Source organism: Tasmannia lanceolata, unplaced genomic scaffold, assembly GCF_043159265.1.
Source record: "Tasmannia lanceolata isolate RefF3 unplaced genomic scaffold, GAP_Taslan_0.1 ptg000007l, whole genome shotgun sequence".
In the NCBI taxonomy this organism is placed as follows: Eukaryota; Viridiplantae; Streptophyta; class Magnoliopsida; order Canellales; family Winteraceae; genus Tasmannia; species Tasmannia lanceolata.
In genome coordinates, this window is record NW_027518684.1 from 2,334,923 (window position 1) to 2,353,859 (window position 18,937).

The 18,937-nt window shown below is 37.5% G+C and overlaps 1 protein-coding gene across 1 annotated transcript; it reads left to right on the forward strand.

The window, feature by feature from the left end:
* Positions 1-9,158, forward strand: LOC143881248 (uncharacterized). Its single transcript, XM_077384237.1, has 3 exons — positions 1-507; positions 589-1,284; positions 9,057-9,158. The coding sequence occupies exons 1-3, from the start codon at positions 1-3 to the stop codon at positions 9,156-9,158; spliced, it is 1,305 nt and encodes a 434-aa protein (XP_077240352.1).
* The last annotated feature ends 9,779 nt before the right edge of the window (positions 9,159-18,937 follow it).

Sequence of the window (18,937 nt, forward strand, 5' to 3'; positions counted from 1 at the left end):
ATGAAAGGGAACGATCATCCCATGGCCACTGCAAAGTGGGCTGCTGAGTGCTCTCTAGCCTTATTCGAAAGCCCAGAAGATGTTAGGGCTCCTATGATAAGACGGTACATCAAGGCCCACTGGAGTATAACAATGTCGTATCGAAAAGCCCACATGACAAATATGATCATACAGGAAATTATGTGTGGGAATGCCGAGGCGTCATATTGCATCCTGCCTGCATATGTTGATGAGTTGGTAAGAAGGAATCCTGGCACAGTAGTGCGGTTGTGCCGAACTCGAGAGTTGCGGCCAAGAGGGGATGATACATTTGGGCGTTTCTTTTGGTCATTTGGCCCTAGCATTAGTGCGTTCAACCGAACAGTTAGGCCCCTCGCCCTAGTTGATGGGACCCATCTGCGGGGGAAGTACAGGGGGACTCTACTAGCCTCAACTGCGATAGATGGCAACAATGGGTTATTCCCGCTGGCACTTGCAGTAGTCGAGGCCGAGACGTATGATAGCTGGGTATGGTTCCTACATTTGTTCCGCCAGAATTTCATTTCGGCAGGATGAGATGTCATCAGGATTGGGTTTGACCGGATGAAGGGGTTGCCTAGAGCCGTAGCGGAAGGTCTGCCAGGGTCGCACCATTTCTATTGCATCCACCACCTCAGTGCCAACTTCCATGGAAAATTTAAGAGTGAAGATCTGCGGAAACTTTTTATGAATGCTGCATATTCCCTAAGGGAGGGTGCTTTTAAGGATGCGATGGAGAGTATTAAAAGCATGAGTAAAAACGCAGAGAAATGGATATCGGAGATTCCTAAACGAAATTGGGCCAGCGCTTATTTTGAAGGTTCTAGATATAACGTGCTGACAACTAACGCAGCTGAGAGCTTCAATGCACTTTTAAAGGGCGCAAGGGAGCTACCTATTGCAGCACTTGTCGAGCAGACAAGATGGAGACTATCTGACTTCTTTCAGTACTGTCAGAAGGCAGGTAGGAAGTGGACGACTCGTTTGACCCCAAACACAGAAGACTGGTTGGCCGATGAACGTATTCTAGCAGGTGCTTATATGGCGCACCAATGTGGTTGGACCGTATATGAGGTCAAGTCCAAGTACCACGTTGATGAGGTGGACATAGAAAAGAAAACATGTACGTGTCGTTTGTTCCAAACGATGGGAATGCCGTGCTCCCATGCGATAGCAGCCATGGGACTGGACCAACGAGACCCATACAGTTACTGCGAGGAATGGTATCATGCCGATACGTATCGGAGGACAGGCCTTAATGTTACTGTACGACCACAAGGTGATCCAAACCATTCATTTGATGGGCCAACCCTTTTGGGGGCACAACCCATTTACGTTATGGCCCATCAAATGGATGGCTCGGATCATCCTCTGGTCTTGACGATACACTTCATTTTCAAAAATATGTGTGGGGCCTAAATTGGGCCTTAATGTTACTGCACGAACCACACCATAGGATGATCCAAACCATGGACGGCTTGGATCATCCTATGTTGTGGACAATACGCTTCAATTTGAAAAAATATCGGTGGGGCCTACGATTGGGCCTTAATGTTACTGTACGACCAACTCCATAGGATTACCCAAACCATGGACGGCTTGGATCGTCCTATGTTGTGGACGGGCCTTAATGTTACATTACGACCAACTCCATAGAATGATCCAAACCATTCATTGATGGGCCACAATGTAAATAGGTTGTGCCCGAAAAATCACTTCCATAGGATGATCACAACCCTACAATCTATAAAGGTTGCATAAGATGTAGTTTCTATTTAGATCGGAGGGCTAGGATCAACCTATGGAAATGATATTTTGGGATGCAACCTATTTACGTTTATGGCCCATCAAATGGACGGTTTGGATTATCTATGGTGTGGTATGGGCGGGGCCTATGTTGTTCAAAGATGGGCCCACGATTCCACCAATGGTTTCTGTTGGGCCCACCAACTGTTCCTGTTTTGTGTGGAGAGAGAGAGAGAGAGAGAGAGAGAGAGAGAGAGAGAGAGAGAGAGAGAGGTCAAATGGTGGGAAAGTGACATATACGTTAAATCCTAACGTTTAACGTTAGCCAACCGTCAGGAGGGGGGGGGATATCAGCGCCCTAAATTATTGAATGAAAAAAAATTCCATAGAAATAATTTTCCTTGAGAGTTATTTTCTTGCAATCCAATCAAGACTGGAATTTCCTGGAAAAGTTAGAAACAAAAAATATTCCTAAAATTTCCTACTTTATTCCTACCTATTTAATTTATTTTGGAGAGATTCTTAATTTATTTAATTCCTAAATTGATTTTTTGTTGAAGGATTTTCGAAGAGAATATTGGAAGAGATAATATTTTGCTTATTTCCTACTTTTTCCCGAAAATAAGGGAAGGGATATAAAAAAACGCTAAAACCTATGGGTTGGGGGTATATCTGCCATATTAGAATTTTTAACGGAGAAAATTGATGTAGGTGAGTTTTAGGGACCTTTTAGCAAATATTTTCTAAAAGTAGGACTACTATGATAATATGCTTTTCTTGGTGACTAATAAGCAATTATTTTGTCACGTAGGGACTAGGGACTAATCAGCAAAAATCCCAAAATTAAAAGACAAGAGTAGTGCAATTATTAACACTTGGTAGTGCCAATATCAGTAGCCAATCAGATAAATACCCCATCATGCATAAGCATTGATATCCACACTAACTGTATTTTGATAATGGCATTTCTCACCATCTGAAATATTTTTATTACCTGTTAGTACATACAGACAATGATAGATATTGGCACACTAACTGCATAGACGCGATGAGAGGTTTGGAGCGTTAAATTTTCGGATGTGTTATCGGCACTACTGCATTTTGATGAGGGCACTCTTCACTTTATTCAAATTACTGTATGGTCCGCACCATAGGATGATCCAAACCATCCATTAGATGGGCCACAGTCTAAATAGGTTGTGCCCCAAAAATTATTTCCATAGGTTGATCATAATCCTCCGATCTATAGAGGGTTAGGATCAACCCTCTAACATTCAGATTGGAGGGTTAGGATCAACCTATGGAAATGATTTTTGGGGAACAACCTATTTAGGCTGTGGCCAATCTAATGGACGGTTTGGATCATTCTATGGTGCGGGCCATACCGTACTTTTAATAAAGTGAGGAGTGCCCTCATCAAAATACAGTAGTGCTGATAACATTTCTCTAAATTTTGTTCTCAATTAAATCTCAACCGTTGATTGGGATTCTTCTTGAAGCTGATTGATTGGTGTGTGAACGTCTTGATTTGATAGGATCGTTCATGTGCACATCATAGTTAGGGTCGATTGTGAGCATTATTATTATTTTCTTAATAAGATCTAGATCGTTGGTGAGGATTCATCTATATCTTGATTGGATAGTGTGATCAGACGATTGATCACATATGATCGTTCGAGGGGAGTTATCTATGAGGGACCAAATAAATGAATGCATTAGATCATCCAAATAGGTGATCTACTCTCTTATCACACATGATAGTTCACATTTCATTAGTGGGTATTTCAATATATTTACAATCGGATGGGCCCACTAGCAGTTACAACACTTAGTGGGCTACACTCCAATGGACCCACAACTCGTAATATCATTGCCCTTAACTTATGGGTTCACAACTTTGTTATAATAACAATCAATAGTTAATTCATTCACACATGGATGAGTTTCAATATAATCAGAAGCAACAAAAGCAACATATTGCAATATAATCACAATAGAAGTAGGGCCCACTAAATTCTCAAAGCCCATTGCTAATAAATTCTAATCCAATTATAAAAATTAGAATGGCTCCCAGAGTCTTCAATTACCTCAAATTGAATAAGAATTAATCAATATTTGAGACAATTTTTCGAGTAGAGAAATCATATTAAATAAGGCCTTTTATTATGGTGGGCTCTACCAATAAAAATACACTTAAAGTGGCCCAATTATTTATTGACAGTGTATGTCCCACCACTCCATTCAGGCCTATAACTTATACCCTTGAACCCCAAAAATACGGATGGGGTAAGCTTTGGAATCCCACAAAAAACGGATTTCAAAAAGTCCTTAAATTTTAAAAGTTAATAAATAACTGGGTTTCCAATTATTATTAAAATAACAATATTGAGCGAGGGAGAGAACTTGCTGGTTAAGTAATGCTTTTCAGAGGAAAAGTGATTCCTTTTATGAAGCTCTGTTTTTTTTTTTTTTGATCCATTTTTTCCCTTTTCGGCCCCAATTTTGGAATTTCTTTTTCTAGGAAAATGATATATTCACCCAATTTTCTTCCCTGGGCCACCCTGGTAGTGTAAAAACTAAAAAGAGTAGCCATATATATACATACGGGAGGTGGGTGGCCCTGGGAAGAGAAAGGGGTAAATAGATCACTTTTCTTCTTCTTCTTTTTTGTTTCTTAACCCGGAAAAGAATGTAGCTTTGGCGATGTAACATAAGATTTTATAGATACGCATACTAAGCCAGACCAATATGCGTCAGAGCAAGAAGTGGCGGACCTAAAGATTTTATAGATACGCATATGTGGACCCCGATTCGAGAGAAATGAGGAAACGAGTCCCTACATCCTCTAGATCTCCACATGAAGGAGAGCTCTACCAAAGAACTCTCGAAACGGATGCCACCCTCATAACAAAGCACGAGTGGCGATATAATTGATGTACTTCCGATTCGGGGACAAGTCTAGATTCGAGATGTATCTAAACAAAATCAAAGTCGCCATCCATGGATAGGCCATGGAACTCAAAACCAAATCCTCTGTGCAATGGATAACCAGAAATATATATGGGTCCGTGCCTGATTACGAATGGAGAAGGTCCGAAGAGCACCCCCAATTCGTCCGAGTGCGAACACTTGGTCTCTTATGCCATTTATTATTAACCTTAAAGAGTTTTGGGTGAAAATCATGTAAAATGGGAACAAATATCCTCGAGCGGACGTCTACCTAAACATGCATGGCTCGGGGATGAAATAATAAGCGCACACAAAATAATGAAAGAAGTGTCACCTTAGCATAGCTAGGTTATGAGTGACATGCCTAATTAGTGTCTAAGTTCTGATGGACAAACACATGCATGCTACAGCTAAAGGTATAAGGTATGCGCATGAAAGTAAGAAAACACAGCAAAACACACAACACAATTTAATTCTATACACGATTCGACATGACGAATCACAAAACTCTAATGCAATACTTGACTCGGACCAGAATGGCCATCCACCCTGGCTACTCTACGTATCCTGGCCTCGGAAAGAATCAGAATCAACGTAGTTCGATGACCTATTCTAAACTACGATGCCTAACCATCTAGAACCGCTATCCTAGACTCGATCCACTAGACTCGACTGATTTTTAAAGCTTTTTGTACAATTGCTTAAGTTCATGTGAATTGTAATTTTTAGGACTCTCTATATGCCCTAACTAATGCAAGTTGATTAGCCTTAAGCTAATGCAGGTGATCCCTACATCCTATGTGTAACTAGGTTGTGCATCCTAAAGAAAACCATGGGTTGACTATATGCTTCCTAGTCTAGCCATCGATTCGACTAAATGTCTAACCGACCAGGACTCGAGGCCTCCTAACTTTAGGGACACTCACACGACAATACACAGCATATCAACACAAACAGGACAGCCTTATAACTCTAAAACACCCCAAACACCTAAGACAGACTCCTAACTCTAGGGGAAGATCTTTTTGAAAAGGTTTTGAAGAATTTTTGTATTTTTGGAAAATTTAAAATGTTTGTTTTTAAAGGTTTGGCTGGATTTTGCCGGAAGTGGCTGGAAAAGGGTCCTCTTTGGGCTGATTTCATATTTCATTTATGCAGTTTTGCTTTTCAAAAGTTCTGATTTGGTTTTGCAAAACAAATGATCAAAAATACATTTTCAAGAAAAGTGTTCAACTACAAAATTTTCATAAATTGATCCAATAAACTTTTCTCTGTTGACAAAATCGGGTGGATCTTGCCGGAAGTGGCCGGAAAACGACTATTTCCGTTCAAGTCCAAATCTGGAAATGTAGTGTTTTTGGCTGATATCTTAAAAGTAGCATAACTTTTTCATTTTTCATCGTTACGAGGCCCGAAAGATGTCAAATCGAAGATCTCGGAAACATCTACAACTTCCATGTGTATCACTTTTGCTAGATCTAACCGGATTTTGGTGAAAAAATAAATAATAAAATCTGGTTAGCATGTAATTCAACACAATTTCATGACATTTCAAATCAAAACTTCATTCAAGCACAAGATCTATGGGAATTTGGCACAAATATATGATAATACATGCTGATTAGGCTTAGATCTAACCATGTTAGTTTCAGTTTTGAAGATCTTTAAGGAATTTTCACAAAAACACATATAGATTCACCATTTTTGCACCGAATTTTGAGCTGAAATCTTACAACGGCCATAACTTCTTTGTTTCTTAGCCAATTTTGGGCCTTTATACACCAAATCGAAGATCTCAATGAGTACTACACCTTATGCGTGAAATTATCACTAATTCCAACCGAAAATTGATGAAAATGGCAAAAAGAGCCTGGACAGCACTTTATTTTGCCATTTTCACATCAAAATTCAACTAGAACTCAAAATTTGAGGTGAATTGCTTTAGATCTTCAAATGAGAAATGTTTTTAAACATATTTTGGTAAATTTTAGCCCTAGGTTGCTAGATCTAATCATTTTTAAGCATTTTCCACTTAGATTTCCCATTTTATGCTCGATTTTCAAAGAAAACTCAAAATCAAACTTAAAATCTACTAACCTTGTGCTCTTCTTCTTGGATCTCTCATTGAAAGCTTCTTTCTCTCTAGATCTCCTTCTTTTCTCTTTAGATCTTCTTTCTCTCTCTAGATCTCATTCTTTCTCTCTCTAGATCTCCTTCTTTATCTTTCTAGATCTATTTTCTCTCTCTAGACTTCCTTCTTTTCCTCTCTAGATCTCCTTCTTTCTCTCTCTAGAAAGCTCTCTCTCTCTAGAAAGCTCTCTCTCTCCCTCTAGAATCTCTCTCTCTCTCCCTCTAGAATCTCTCTCTCTCTCTAAAATTAGATTAAGAGCCCTAATTCTTTTCAAATGAGAGCCCAAATGCTCTATTTATAGAGTTTTTCCTTAATTTTTATCCCCCATTAGTTTATAGGACAACCCCTTTTCAAAAATTTTGCTTTGGTTTTGGTTGTAAAACGGTGGCCATTTGGAAAAAGTTTAATGAAAAATTAAGCAAATAAATTTCGGCCCTTTCCATTGCCCAGGGACACCCCTCACTATAAATTACACACGTTTTATTTCTCTCAGGCAACCCCTGGCCGGGATAATACACCCCCCTTCTGCTACACTATACCACACAACGCTACAAACTACACTCGTCTTATTTGCCGTTTCTTGGCGGATTTCGACAAAATTTTAAAGGGACCTAAATGGGATCCTAACCTACTCTAGGGACAAATTTAGGACTCTAATGGACTAATTTATTAGGGTTTTTATTCAAAATGACGGGTTAAGGGTTCGGTCAAAATGGGGTGTCTACAGCATACTAAGCCAGAGCAGTAAAAAGCCAGAGAAGTACAAAGCCAGAGCAATATTCTAATTATCCAATCAAAGCTCACAAAGTTGGGAGGAGCTTAAATGATGGATATGCATATTCTTCGTGCCCTATTTGGATTGTAGGAAAGATTATTCGCTAGTAATCAAACAATGGCATAGTAAATACTATTCTAAGTCTTTATTTACCAAACTTCTCCAGAAATTTCTTGCAATCCTCAGACCCCGTTCTTTGGAATGAATTTTTTGTTGAAATATCTTTGGAATGAATTTTTTGTTGAAATAATCAACGGGCAGAATGACAGAATGCTAGAATCAATATCAGAAAGGGTGATTTGGAATGAATTTTTTGTTGAAATATCTTTGGAATGAATTTTTTTGTTGAAACATCTTTGTTTTTATTTGCATATTCTTATCAGACATGCAAAGTCAATATTCAAACAGAGAGTTTTTATTTTAATTTTGGTAATAGGAACCTTTTTAAAGCAAATAATCTTCTTGCAGAGGAACCCTTTCAAATGTAATAATCTTCATGATCTTCCTGCAGAGGAACCCATTTAAGCAAATGATATTTTCCTTGAAGGGAAACCCTCTTAAAGCCCTATAAAACTAAAACAGACCTTCTTAAGGTTAATGATCCAAACCGTCCAAATTTAAGGCAAGGCCTTTGAAATTAAAGGTTTTGATCATCTAATCCTTTTGATGATATTATTACTTTTTTTAGAAAATTATCTTATTATATATTTTGAAAATCACCCTAAATCCTTAGTTCCTTACTACATCAAAAGTTTCAAAAATGAATCCCCTTATTTCAAAAAACAATGAACCAGCAAAAACTTTCATCCACCAAAGATGTTTGCCGGAGAATAAACGATTTTATGACGAGAAAAACATTAGAAGGCATAACCGTAGTTGCCACAAAAATTTTAAGAAAATCTGTAAAGATTGTGGGAACTCTTACAATAACAAAAATAATTTCAACAATCACATCAAAAGGGGAGATTGCGAGGCGGCGCACGTATAGCCCCGAAGGGAGTGATGTCACCTAATAAAGACGACGAGCACAACGGAGGCACCGGCGGAGGAGCATCGACGAAGATGTCACTCATGAAAGTCCCCAGCAAGTTTGGTGTACATTCGGCGACTAAGAAGGACGGAATGGAGCTGGGCTCTTCTGCTTCTTCTTCTTCGATAGTCGGGGGCTTAGCCCCCAGCCATCACAAATCTCTCGGTTTTCTTGGGTTAAGGTAGAGTCGCGCGGGGAGAGTGTTGTTATGAGTCTCTGTTGTGTGTCTTTGCTTTTATGGTTATTAAGTAGTGTTTGTTTTTGTTGTCTGGTTACTAAGCACTGTTGTTTGAAAAGATAGGAGCAAAAGTTTTAATATGTGTTACTGTGGATTTAATGTAAGTGTTAATTTGCCTGTTATATCTTATCTTTTCTGACCTTTTGGGAAACTGAAACAATGTTTACAGCAAGAGGGGAATGATATTTTCACTCCCCCTGCAGTACGCATTGGCGCCCCTATTGACGTTATAGATACGCATACTAAGCCAGACCAGTATGCGTTAGAGTAAGAAGCGGCAGACCTAAAGATTTTATAGATACGCACACTAAGCCAGAGCAGTAAAAAGCCAGAGAAGTACAAAGCCAGAGCAATATTCTAATTATCCAATCAAAGCTCACAAAGTTGGGAGGAGCTTAAATGATGGATACGATATTCTTCGTGCTCTGTTTGGATTGTAGGAAAGATTATTCGCTAGTAATCAAACAATGGCATAGTAAATACTATTCTAAGTCTTTATTTCCCAAACTTTTCCAGAAAATTCTTGCAATCCTCAGACCCCGTTTCTTTGGAATGAATTTTTTTGTTGAAATATCTTTGGAATGAATTTTTTGTTGAAATAATCAACGGGCAGAATGACAGAATGCTAGAATCAGTATCAGAAAGGGTGATTTGGAATGAATTTTTTGTTGAAATATCTTTGGAATGAATTTTTTTGTTGAAACATCTTTGCTTTTATTTGCATATTCTTATCAGACATGCAAAGTCAATATTCAAACAAAGAGTTTTTAATTTAATTTTGGTAATAGGAATGTTTTTAAAGTCTTGCAAATGTAATGATCTTCATGATCTTCCTGCAGAGGAACCCATTTAAGCAAATGATATTTTCCTTGAAGGGCAACCCTCTTAAAGCCCTATAAAACTAAAACAGACATTCTTAAGGTTAATGATCCAAACCGTCCAAATTTAAGGCAATGCCTTTGAAATTAAGGGTTTGGATCATCTAATCCTTTTGATGATATTATTACTTGTTTTAAAAAATTATTTTATTATATATTTTGAAAATCACCCAAAATCCTTAGTTCCTTACTACATCAAAAGTTTCAAAAATGAATCCCCATATTTCAAAAAACAATGAACCAGTAGAAACTTTCATCTGCCAAAGATGTTTGCCGAAGAATAAACGATTTTATGACGAGGAAGACACTAGAAGGCATAACCGTAGTCGCCACAAAAATTTTAAGAAAATCTGTAAAGATTGTGGGAACTCTTACAATAACAAAAATGATTTCAACAATCACATCAAAAGGGGAGATTGCGAGGCTGCGCACGTATGGCTCCCGAAGGGAGTGATGTCACCCAATAAAGACGACGAGAACAACGGAGGCACCGACGGAGGAGCATCGATGAAGATGTTACTCATGAAAGTCCCCAGCAAGTTTGGTATACATTCGGCGACTAAGAAGGACGGAATGGAGCTGGGCTCTTCTGCTTCTTCTTCTTCGATAGTCGGGGGCTTAGCCCCCAGCCATCACAAATCTCTCGATTTTCTTGGGTTAAGGTAGAGTCGCGCGGGGAGAGTGTTGTTATGAGTCTCTGTTGTGTGTCTTTGCTTTTATGGTTATTAAGTAGTGTTTGTTTTTGTTGTCTGGTTACTAAGCACTGTTGTTTGAAAAGATAGGAGCAAAAGTTTTAATATGTGTTATTGTGGATTTAATGTAAGTGTTAATTTGCCTGTTATATCTTATCTTTTCTGACCTTTTGGGGAACTGAAACAATGTTTACAGCAAGAGGGGAATGATATTTTCACTCCCCCTGCAGTACGCATTGGCGCCCCTATTGACGTTATAGATACGCATACTAAGCCAGACCAGTATGCGTCAGAGTAAGAAGCGGCGGACCTAAAGATTTTATAGATACGCATACTAAGCCAGAGAAGTACAAAGCGAGAGCAATATTCTAATTATCCAATCAAAGCTCACAAAGTTGGGAGGAGCTTAAATGATGGATATGCATATTCTTCGTGCCCTGTTTGGATTGTAGGAAAGATTATTCGCTAGTAATCAAATAATGGCATAGTAAACACTATTCTAAGTCTTTATTTCCCAAACTTCTCCAGAAAATTCTTACAATCCTCAGACCTCGTTTCTTTGGAATGAATTTTTTGTTGAAATAATCAACGAGTAGAATGACAGAATGCTAGAATCAGTATCAGAAAGTGAGATTTGGAATGAATTTTTTGTTGAAATATCTTTGGAATGAATTTTTTTGTTAAAACATCTTTGCTTTTATTTGCATATTCTTATCAGACATGCAAAGTCAATATTCAAACAGAGAGTTTTTATTTTAATTTTGGTAATAGGAACCTTTTTAAAGCAAATAATCTTCTTGCAAATGTAATGATCTTCATGATCTTCCTGCAGAGGAACTCATTTAAGCGAATTATATTTTCCTTGAAGGGCAACCCTCTTAAAGCCCTATAAAACTAAAACAGACCTTCTTAAGGTTAATGATCCAAACCGTCCAAATTTAAGGCAGAGCCTTTGAAATGAAGGGTTTGGATCATCTAATCCTTTTGATGATATTATTACTTTTTTTAGAAAATTATCTTATTTTATATTTTGAAAATCACCCAAAATCCTTAGTTCCTTACTACATGAAAAGTTTCAAAAATGAATCCCCTTATTTCAAAAAACAATGAACCAGTAGAAACTTTCATCTGCCAAAGATGTTTGCCAAAGAATAAACGATTTTATGAAGAGGAAGACATTAGAAGGCATAACCGTAGTCACCACAAAAATTTTAAGAAAATCTGTAAAGATTGTGGGAACTCTTACAATAACAAAAATGATTTCAACAATCACATCAAAAGGGGAGATTGTGAGGCGGCGCATGTATGGCTCCCGAAGGGAGTGATGTCACCCAATAAAGACGACGAGCACAACGAAGGCACCTGCGGATGAGCATCGACGAAGATGTCACTCATGAAAGTCCCCAGCAAGTTTGGTGTACATTCGGCCACTAAGAAGGATGGAATGGAGCTGGGCTCTTCTGCTTCTTCTTCTTCTTCGATAGTCGGGGGCTTAGCCCCCAGCCATCACAAATCTCTCAGTTTTCTTAGGTTAAGGTAGAGTCGCGCGGCGAGAGTGTTGTTGTGAGTCTCTGTTGTGTGTCTTTGCTTTTATGGTTATTAAATAGTGTTTGTTTTTGTTGTCTGGTTACTAATTAAGAATGCATCTTTTTTTAAAACAGTCTGTAAGAATATCTATTCGCAAACGACCTCTGCCTTCCATAAACCTTGGCATAATCTTTCCAATTAATTCATTCCCTCTTTATTTCCTAAACCTAATTAATTCCTCCCCTCTTTATTGCCTAAACCTCCTAAACAGCATAATCTTTCTAATAGGGCCATTTATTTTCAATTAATTCCTCCCCTCTTTATTTCCTAAACTTCCTAACGAGTAATATTTCCAAACGACTGTCTTTTCAAACAAGCACGCCTCACGAATATGGGTGATTCTTTTCTTTTTTCCTACCCCCAAATCTCACAAAATTATGTAATCTCCACTAACACCGGCGATATGTTTGCTTCTGATTTATTCTACCTACAAGTTACCTTTTTGGTTCTGTGTTTCTAACTTGATCGTCTTAATCTTTTTCTCTCATATAGGGTTTATATTCTAGAGTTTGCTTTTCTGTTACTAACATGGTTTATTTCCTAATGTTAGAATTACTTTTTCATTTTATTCTTCATCTATGCTTTTTTTTTAAAATCTTACTTCCTTATTGTTTGTATTGATGCCTTTAATGTTTTTTTTTTTTCATTCTGAGTTTTTCGTTTTGTACAAGACTCATCTCCATAGATTTGTGGTTATTGCAAGAGCAGAACGCCCCAGCTTGATTGCAGTTAGGCCGATGAAAACATGGAATTGTAATTAGTGCATATTGGTGGATCACAATTTGTTGAAGATTCCTAGAAGAATGTTCCTTAGGTTTGCCTAAAATCCTCAGCAGAATATTCCACAAGTTTTCTCTTCACTGCATGTGTTCCTTTCGGTGATCAAAATGTATTTTCTTTCCTCAGTCATATTCATGGTGAAATTGAATAGTTTCTACAAAATGGTGAGATATGTTTGGTTAGAACTATATTTGGTCGTAATTTGGCAACTCTATTCCTAGACCAATTAAGACCCAACAACACCGATAAGAGAACGAATGTGTCAAATAGAACGGGTAATACATCTTTTCCAATAAAAAAAATGTATTAAAATGGTTTCAAAAAAAAAACACAGAATTTCACTATCCAAAAAGTTGGAAATAAATAAGAAACAAATATTGGATTATTTTGTTGTTAAGTTATAAGAATATTTTTTCGATATCATAATTTTTTTACTGCTCCGTGCATCGCACGGGGCTGCAACTAGTTGAAACAGAAAACACAACCTTAGTTTTTTAAATTATAAAAACATTGTGGTGAAAATATCAGCAGCCGATTGATTTGATTAATGTTTTCATAATGGGACAACTCACTTTATTCTATACTTGTGTGATTGGGTGCCAATGGATTTTGGGAATTGTAACAGATTTTGACAATTGGTTAAAATATGTATAACAAGGTAAGTTCATCTCATTATCAAAACATTGTTAATATCTTTATTTCAGCTTGGAGTTTGTTTAGTTTTCTTACTGTTTTTGGGTTGCGATTTTGTTACAGAGCACTATGGTTTTGAAGCTTTCGTTTTCTAGTTATTAAAAAGTAATTACAGGTTTTAAGATCATCTGGACTTGCTTTTATTTTTTTGGATTTTTTCCTATTCTTTTTTTTTAATCTTTTTCATTGATTGGATATTTTTGGTACGCAGTGTTCTTTTTTTCATTATTTTTAATTTTATTCAACTTTATGAAACATGCTATTGAAGTATTTTCAGTTCAGTAAGGATCTATCTGTAAATGCTCTCATGTGAATTCCTTTTTTCTTTAAACTTTAATAAATGAATTTGTATTAATCGTCGATAATTACAATTAACCATAAGAACGTACAAAACTTTGGTCCGAAGCGGTGGAGGTTCGTCCATTCTCCTTACCATAACATGGCTCACTCAAACGCTGCCACGTGGTGGATTTTTAATGAAAAAAAAAGGCAATTTTCAAAAGGACCAATTTTATTTAAGGCTCTGTAGGTTTTGAAATCTGAGAAATGACCATTTAAAAAATAGAAGACAACAAGATATAAAACACCTTTAGCATTAAATCAAAGCTTATAATACAAACGACAAACAACAACACACCACACGTACGACGACGACGACAACAACAACAACAACAACAAGACACACACCACATGTACGTCACAGAAAGTCAAAAAGCCATAGAGCAAGTTGAAAAACATAACCAGATAGAGGAAGGCAACTCACTCTCCCCTTACATGGGAGGAAAAGTACGACTAAGAGATTTGGGATGGCTCGGGGAATGGCTCGGGGACAAGTCCCCGACCATTGAAGAGGAAGAGCCCAGTCCTTTTCCCCTCTTATCGGCACAGCATGCACCCCAAACTTGTTGAGGCCTTTCATGATTGACATTTTTGTTGAACCTCCTCCTCCGGTGCTGCTGGCTCCATCATCCTTGTCGTGATCCGTTGGCGTCACTCCCTTGGGGATATAGACAACCGCCTTCTCGCAATATCCTTTCTTGATGTGATTGACGAGATCGTTTTCGTCCTTGTGAGCATTGCAACAATCTTCACAGATTATTGGAAGATTTTTGTGGTAATCTGAATTGTGCTTCTCAATTTTAGCCATATTGTCGAATGGCTTATGCCGGGGCTCACATCTCAAACAGATGAAGGGTAGTTATGGCTGGTTTTCGGGGTTGATGGGCTTCATTCTCAAACTTTTGGTTGCACTGGTAAGGATTAAGAGTGGAGTTTTTCAAAAATAAATTGCAACATTAATTTCTAAAAATAGGGATAATACAATTAGATGATCCAAACCCTCCATTTCAATTTCCATGCCTCAAATATGTAAGGTTTGGATCATTATACTTAAAATAGTTTCTTTACAGGTTTCTCACTCATCGAAGTTTTCTACGAACTTTAAAGGTTCATCAGCGGTAAGTCTTCTCCGAAAATATCATACTTGGGCAACCCCTCAGCGTTTTTCTAATTTCTTTCCCTTTAATAAACACAAATAAAAAAACTTAATTATATTACTAAATAAAATATTTTAAAAAAATAAAAATTTAATTATAAATTAAAATAAAATTTTTTTATTAAAATTTGTTTTAAATATAAAAAAAATTAATTATATTATTAAATAAAAAAATTTAATTAAATAAAATTTAATTTTTTTTAAAAAAAAATTTTAATTTTTTTTTAAAAAAGGTTATAAATAAAAAAATTATTTAAAAAAAATAATTATGTTAAAATATTTATTTTCATTTTATTATTATTTTTTAAATAAAAAAATAAAAAAATTACAATAATTAATAATAAAAATAATTAATAATAAAAATTAATAATAAAAATTTAATAATTATTTAAAATTTTAATAATAATTTAATATTATTAAATAAATTTTTCTATTAATTTTTAATTTTTTTTAAAAAATTATTAAATTAAATTAATAAGAAAAATTATAAAAATATAATGAGAAAATGACAAAAAAAATGGCTTTGATATGATAATGATCTGTCAAGGGGGGAGACTTGAAAATGACCAATGTAAAGTTGTTTGGACGAGAATGCCCCTCACTATACGTTTTTCTCTCTCCCTCTTTCCCCTCTCTCTCCCCCTATCAAATCAAATTACATTAAAAAGTAATTACAGGTTTTAAGATCATCTGGAGCTGCTTTTATTTTTTTGGATTTTTTCCTATCCTTTTTTTAAAAAAAATCTTTTTCATTGATTGGATATTTTTGGTACGCTGTGTTGTTGTTTTCATTATTTTTAATATTATTCAACTTTATGAAACATGCTATTGAAGTATTTTCAGTTCAGTAAGGATCTATCTGTAAATGCTCTCATGTGAATTCCTTTTTTCTTTAAACTTTAATAAATGAATTTGTATTAATCGTCGATGATTACAATTAACCACAAGAACGTACAAAACTTTGGTCCGAAGCGGTGGAGGTTCGTCCATTCTCCTTACCATAACATGGCTCACTCAAACGCTGCCACGTGGTGAATTTTTAATGGAAAAAAAATCAATTTTCAAAAGGACCAATTTTATTTAAGGCTCTGTAGGTTTTGAAATCTGAGAAATGACCATTTAAAAAATAGAAGACAACAAGATATAAAACATCTTTAGCATTAAATCAAAGCTTGTAATCCAAACGACAAACAACAACACACCACACGTACGACGTCGACGACGACAGCGACAACAACAACAACAAGACACACACCACATGTACGTCACAGAAAGTCAAATAGCTATAAAGCAAGTTGAAAAACATAACCAGATAGAGAAAGGCAACTCACTCTCCCCTTACATGGGAGGGAAAGTGCGACTAAGAGATTTGGGATGGCTCGGGGACAAGCCCCCGACCATTGAAGAGGAAGAGCCCAGTCCTTTTCCCCTCTTATCCGGCACAGCATGCACCCCAAACTTGTTGGGGCCTTTCACGATTGACATTTTTGTTGAGCCTCCTCCTCCGGTGCTGCTGGCTCCATCATATTTGTCGTGATCCGTTGGCGTCACTCCCTTGGGGATATAGACAACCGCCTTCTCGCAATATCCTTTCTCGATGTGATTGACGAGATCGTTTTCGTCCTTGTGAGCATTGCCACAATCTTCACAGATTATTGGAAGATTTTTGTGGTAATCTGAATTGTGCTTCACAATTTTAGCCATATTGTCGAATGGCTTATGCCGGGGCTCACATCTCAAACAGATGAAGGTTAGTTATGGCTGGTTTTCGGGGTTGATAGGCTTCATTCTCAAACTTTTGGTTGCACTGGTAAGGATTAAGAGTGGAGTTTTTCAAAAATAAATTGCAACATTAATTTCTAAAAATAGGGATAATACAATTAGATGATCCAAACCCTCCATTTCAATTAGGGCTGGCAATTTCACCCGAAAAAGCAGGGATCCGCCCCGTTTGGGGCAGGGATTCCTCGATTTGAGAGGGGAAGGGTAAGGGGATGGGTATTTTAAAATTTTCCCGGTGCGGGGAGGGGAAGGGGATGGGGATGGAGTTGTCCCCTCCCCGCCTCGCCCCGTTAATCGATGCCATTTTTTTGTGTATTTTTAAGGTTTTTTTTTTTTAGGAAAACTACTAGAAACTTTGTGGATCGGCTACAAGATTCCCCCAAACATAGACTTAGCTTGTCTTTTCCTTTTAATTAGCTTCTGAGAGCATTTTGGAAACTATAATAACCTTTTGACAGATGTTGAAATAATAAAGACAAGCTGAGTGAGTGAGTGTATGCAATTATCAAAAAATCGTAGTGCCAACATCGGTAGCCAAAATAAATTACATTTTATTATTAAAAGTATGGTATGGCCCGCACCATACGATGATCCAAACCATCCATTAGATGGGGCACACCCTCAATAGGTTGTGTCCCAAAAATCATTTCCATATGCTGATCCTAACCCTCCGATCTATAGAGGAATAGGATCATTCAGTACCTCTACAGATCGGATGGTTAGGATCAACCTAAGGAAATGATTTTTTGGGCGCAACCTATTTAGGGTGTGCACCATCTAATGGACGGTTTGGTTCATCCTACGGTGCGGGCCATACCTTACTTTTAATAAAGTCAGGAGTGCGATCATCAGAATACAGTAGTGCTCATAACATTTCCCAAAATTAATGATCCAAAATGGGGTTTGGATGTTGGGTACTCTAAGTGGCAGGCTATGATATCACTTGATCTAAAATTTGGTTGGATCGGTTCCAATTAGCAATGTGCGGAAATCCCATCATCCAACAACAGCTACTGTCGGTCCAATGGGTCCATCCATCCATCGTCCACACACAAATACCGAATATGGATCTGCCCTCTCTTATTAAATCTTCAAGTAAAAAAACACTGCAAACAAGTGAAATCTGGACGTTCGTTGCTGCCCAGCATTTCAATCAATATATAAAGAAGAGAAGACAAACTCCTTATACCAATCTCTTGCTAATTTAATTAACAGCTAGCCTATCGATTGTTAGTTTATAACATTTTTATATATTGAAATTGCATCAAGTTGATTAGGGACACCCAGCATTAGTGTATCAATGACTAAAGAGGGGGTGATGTTGGGGCGGGTCGGGGCGGGGATTTTGTCCCCGAAGGATGCGGGGAGGGGAAGGGGATTAGATATTCCCCGCGGGGAGGGGAGGGGGATTCCCCACCATCCCCAAAGAGGAGAGGGGAAGGGGAGGGGGGAAATTCCCCGCAGAGGGGAAGGGGTAGGGGACCCCAATATCCGGCCCCGACCCGCCCCGTTGCCAGCCCTAATTTCAATTTCCATGCCTCAAATATGTAGGGTTTGGATCATTATACTTAAAATGGTTTCTTTATGGTAACCATACTTGTCGAGATTATTGGACCCCATTTCATTTTTGGTCCAAAGCGGTGGAGGTTCGTCCATTCTCCTTACCATAACATGGCTCACTCAAACGCTGCCACGTGGTGGATTTTTAATGGAAAAAAGGCAATTTTCAAAAGGACCAATTTTATTTAAGGCTCTGTAGGTTTTGAAATCTGAGAAATGATCATTTAAAAAATAGAAGACAACAAGATATAAAACACCTTTAGCATTAAATCAAAGCTTGTAATCCAAACGACAAACAACAACACACCACACGTACGACGACGACGACGACAACGACAACGACAACAACAACAACAAGACACACACCACATGTACGTTACAGAAAGTCAAATAGCCATAGAGCAAGTTGAAAAACATAACCAAATTGAGGAAGGCAACTCACTCTCCCCTTTCATGGGAGGGAAAGCGCGACTAAGAGATTTGGGATGGCTCGGGGACAAGCCCCCGACCATTGAAGAGGAAGAGCCCAGTCCTTTCCCCCTCTTATCCGGCACAGCATGCACCCCAAACTTGTTGGGGCCTT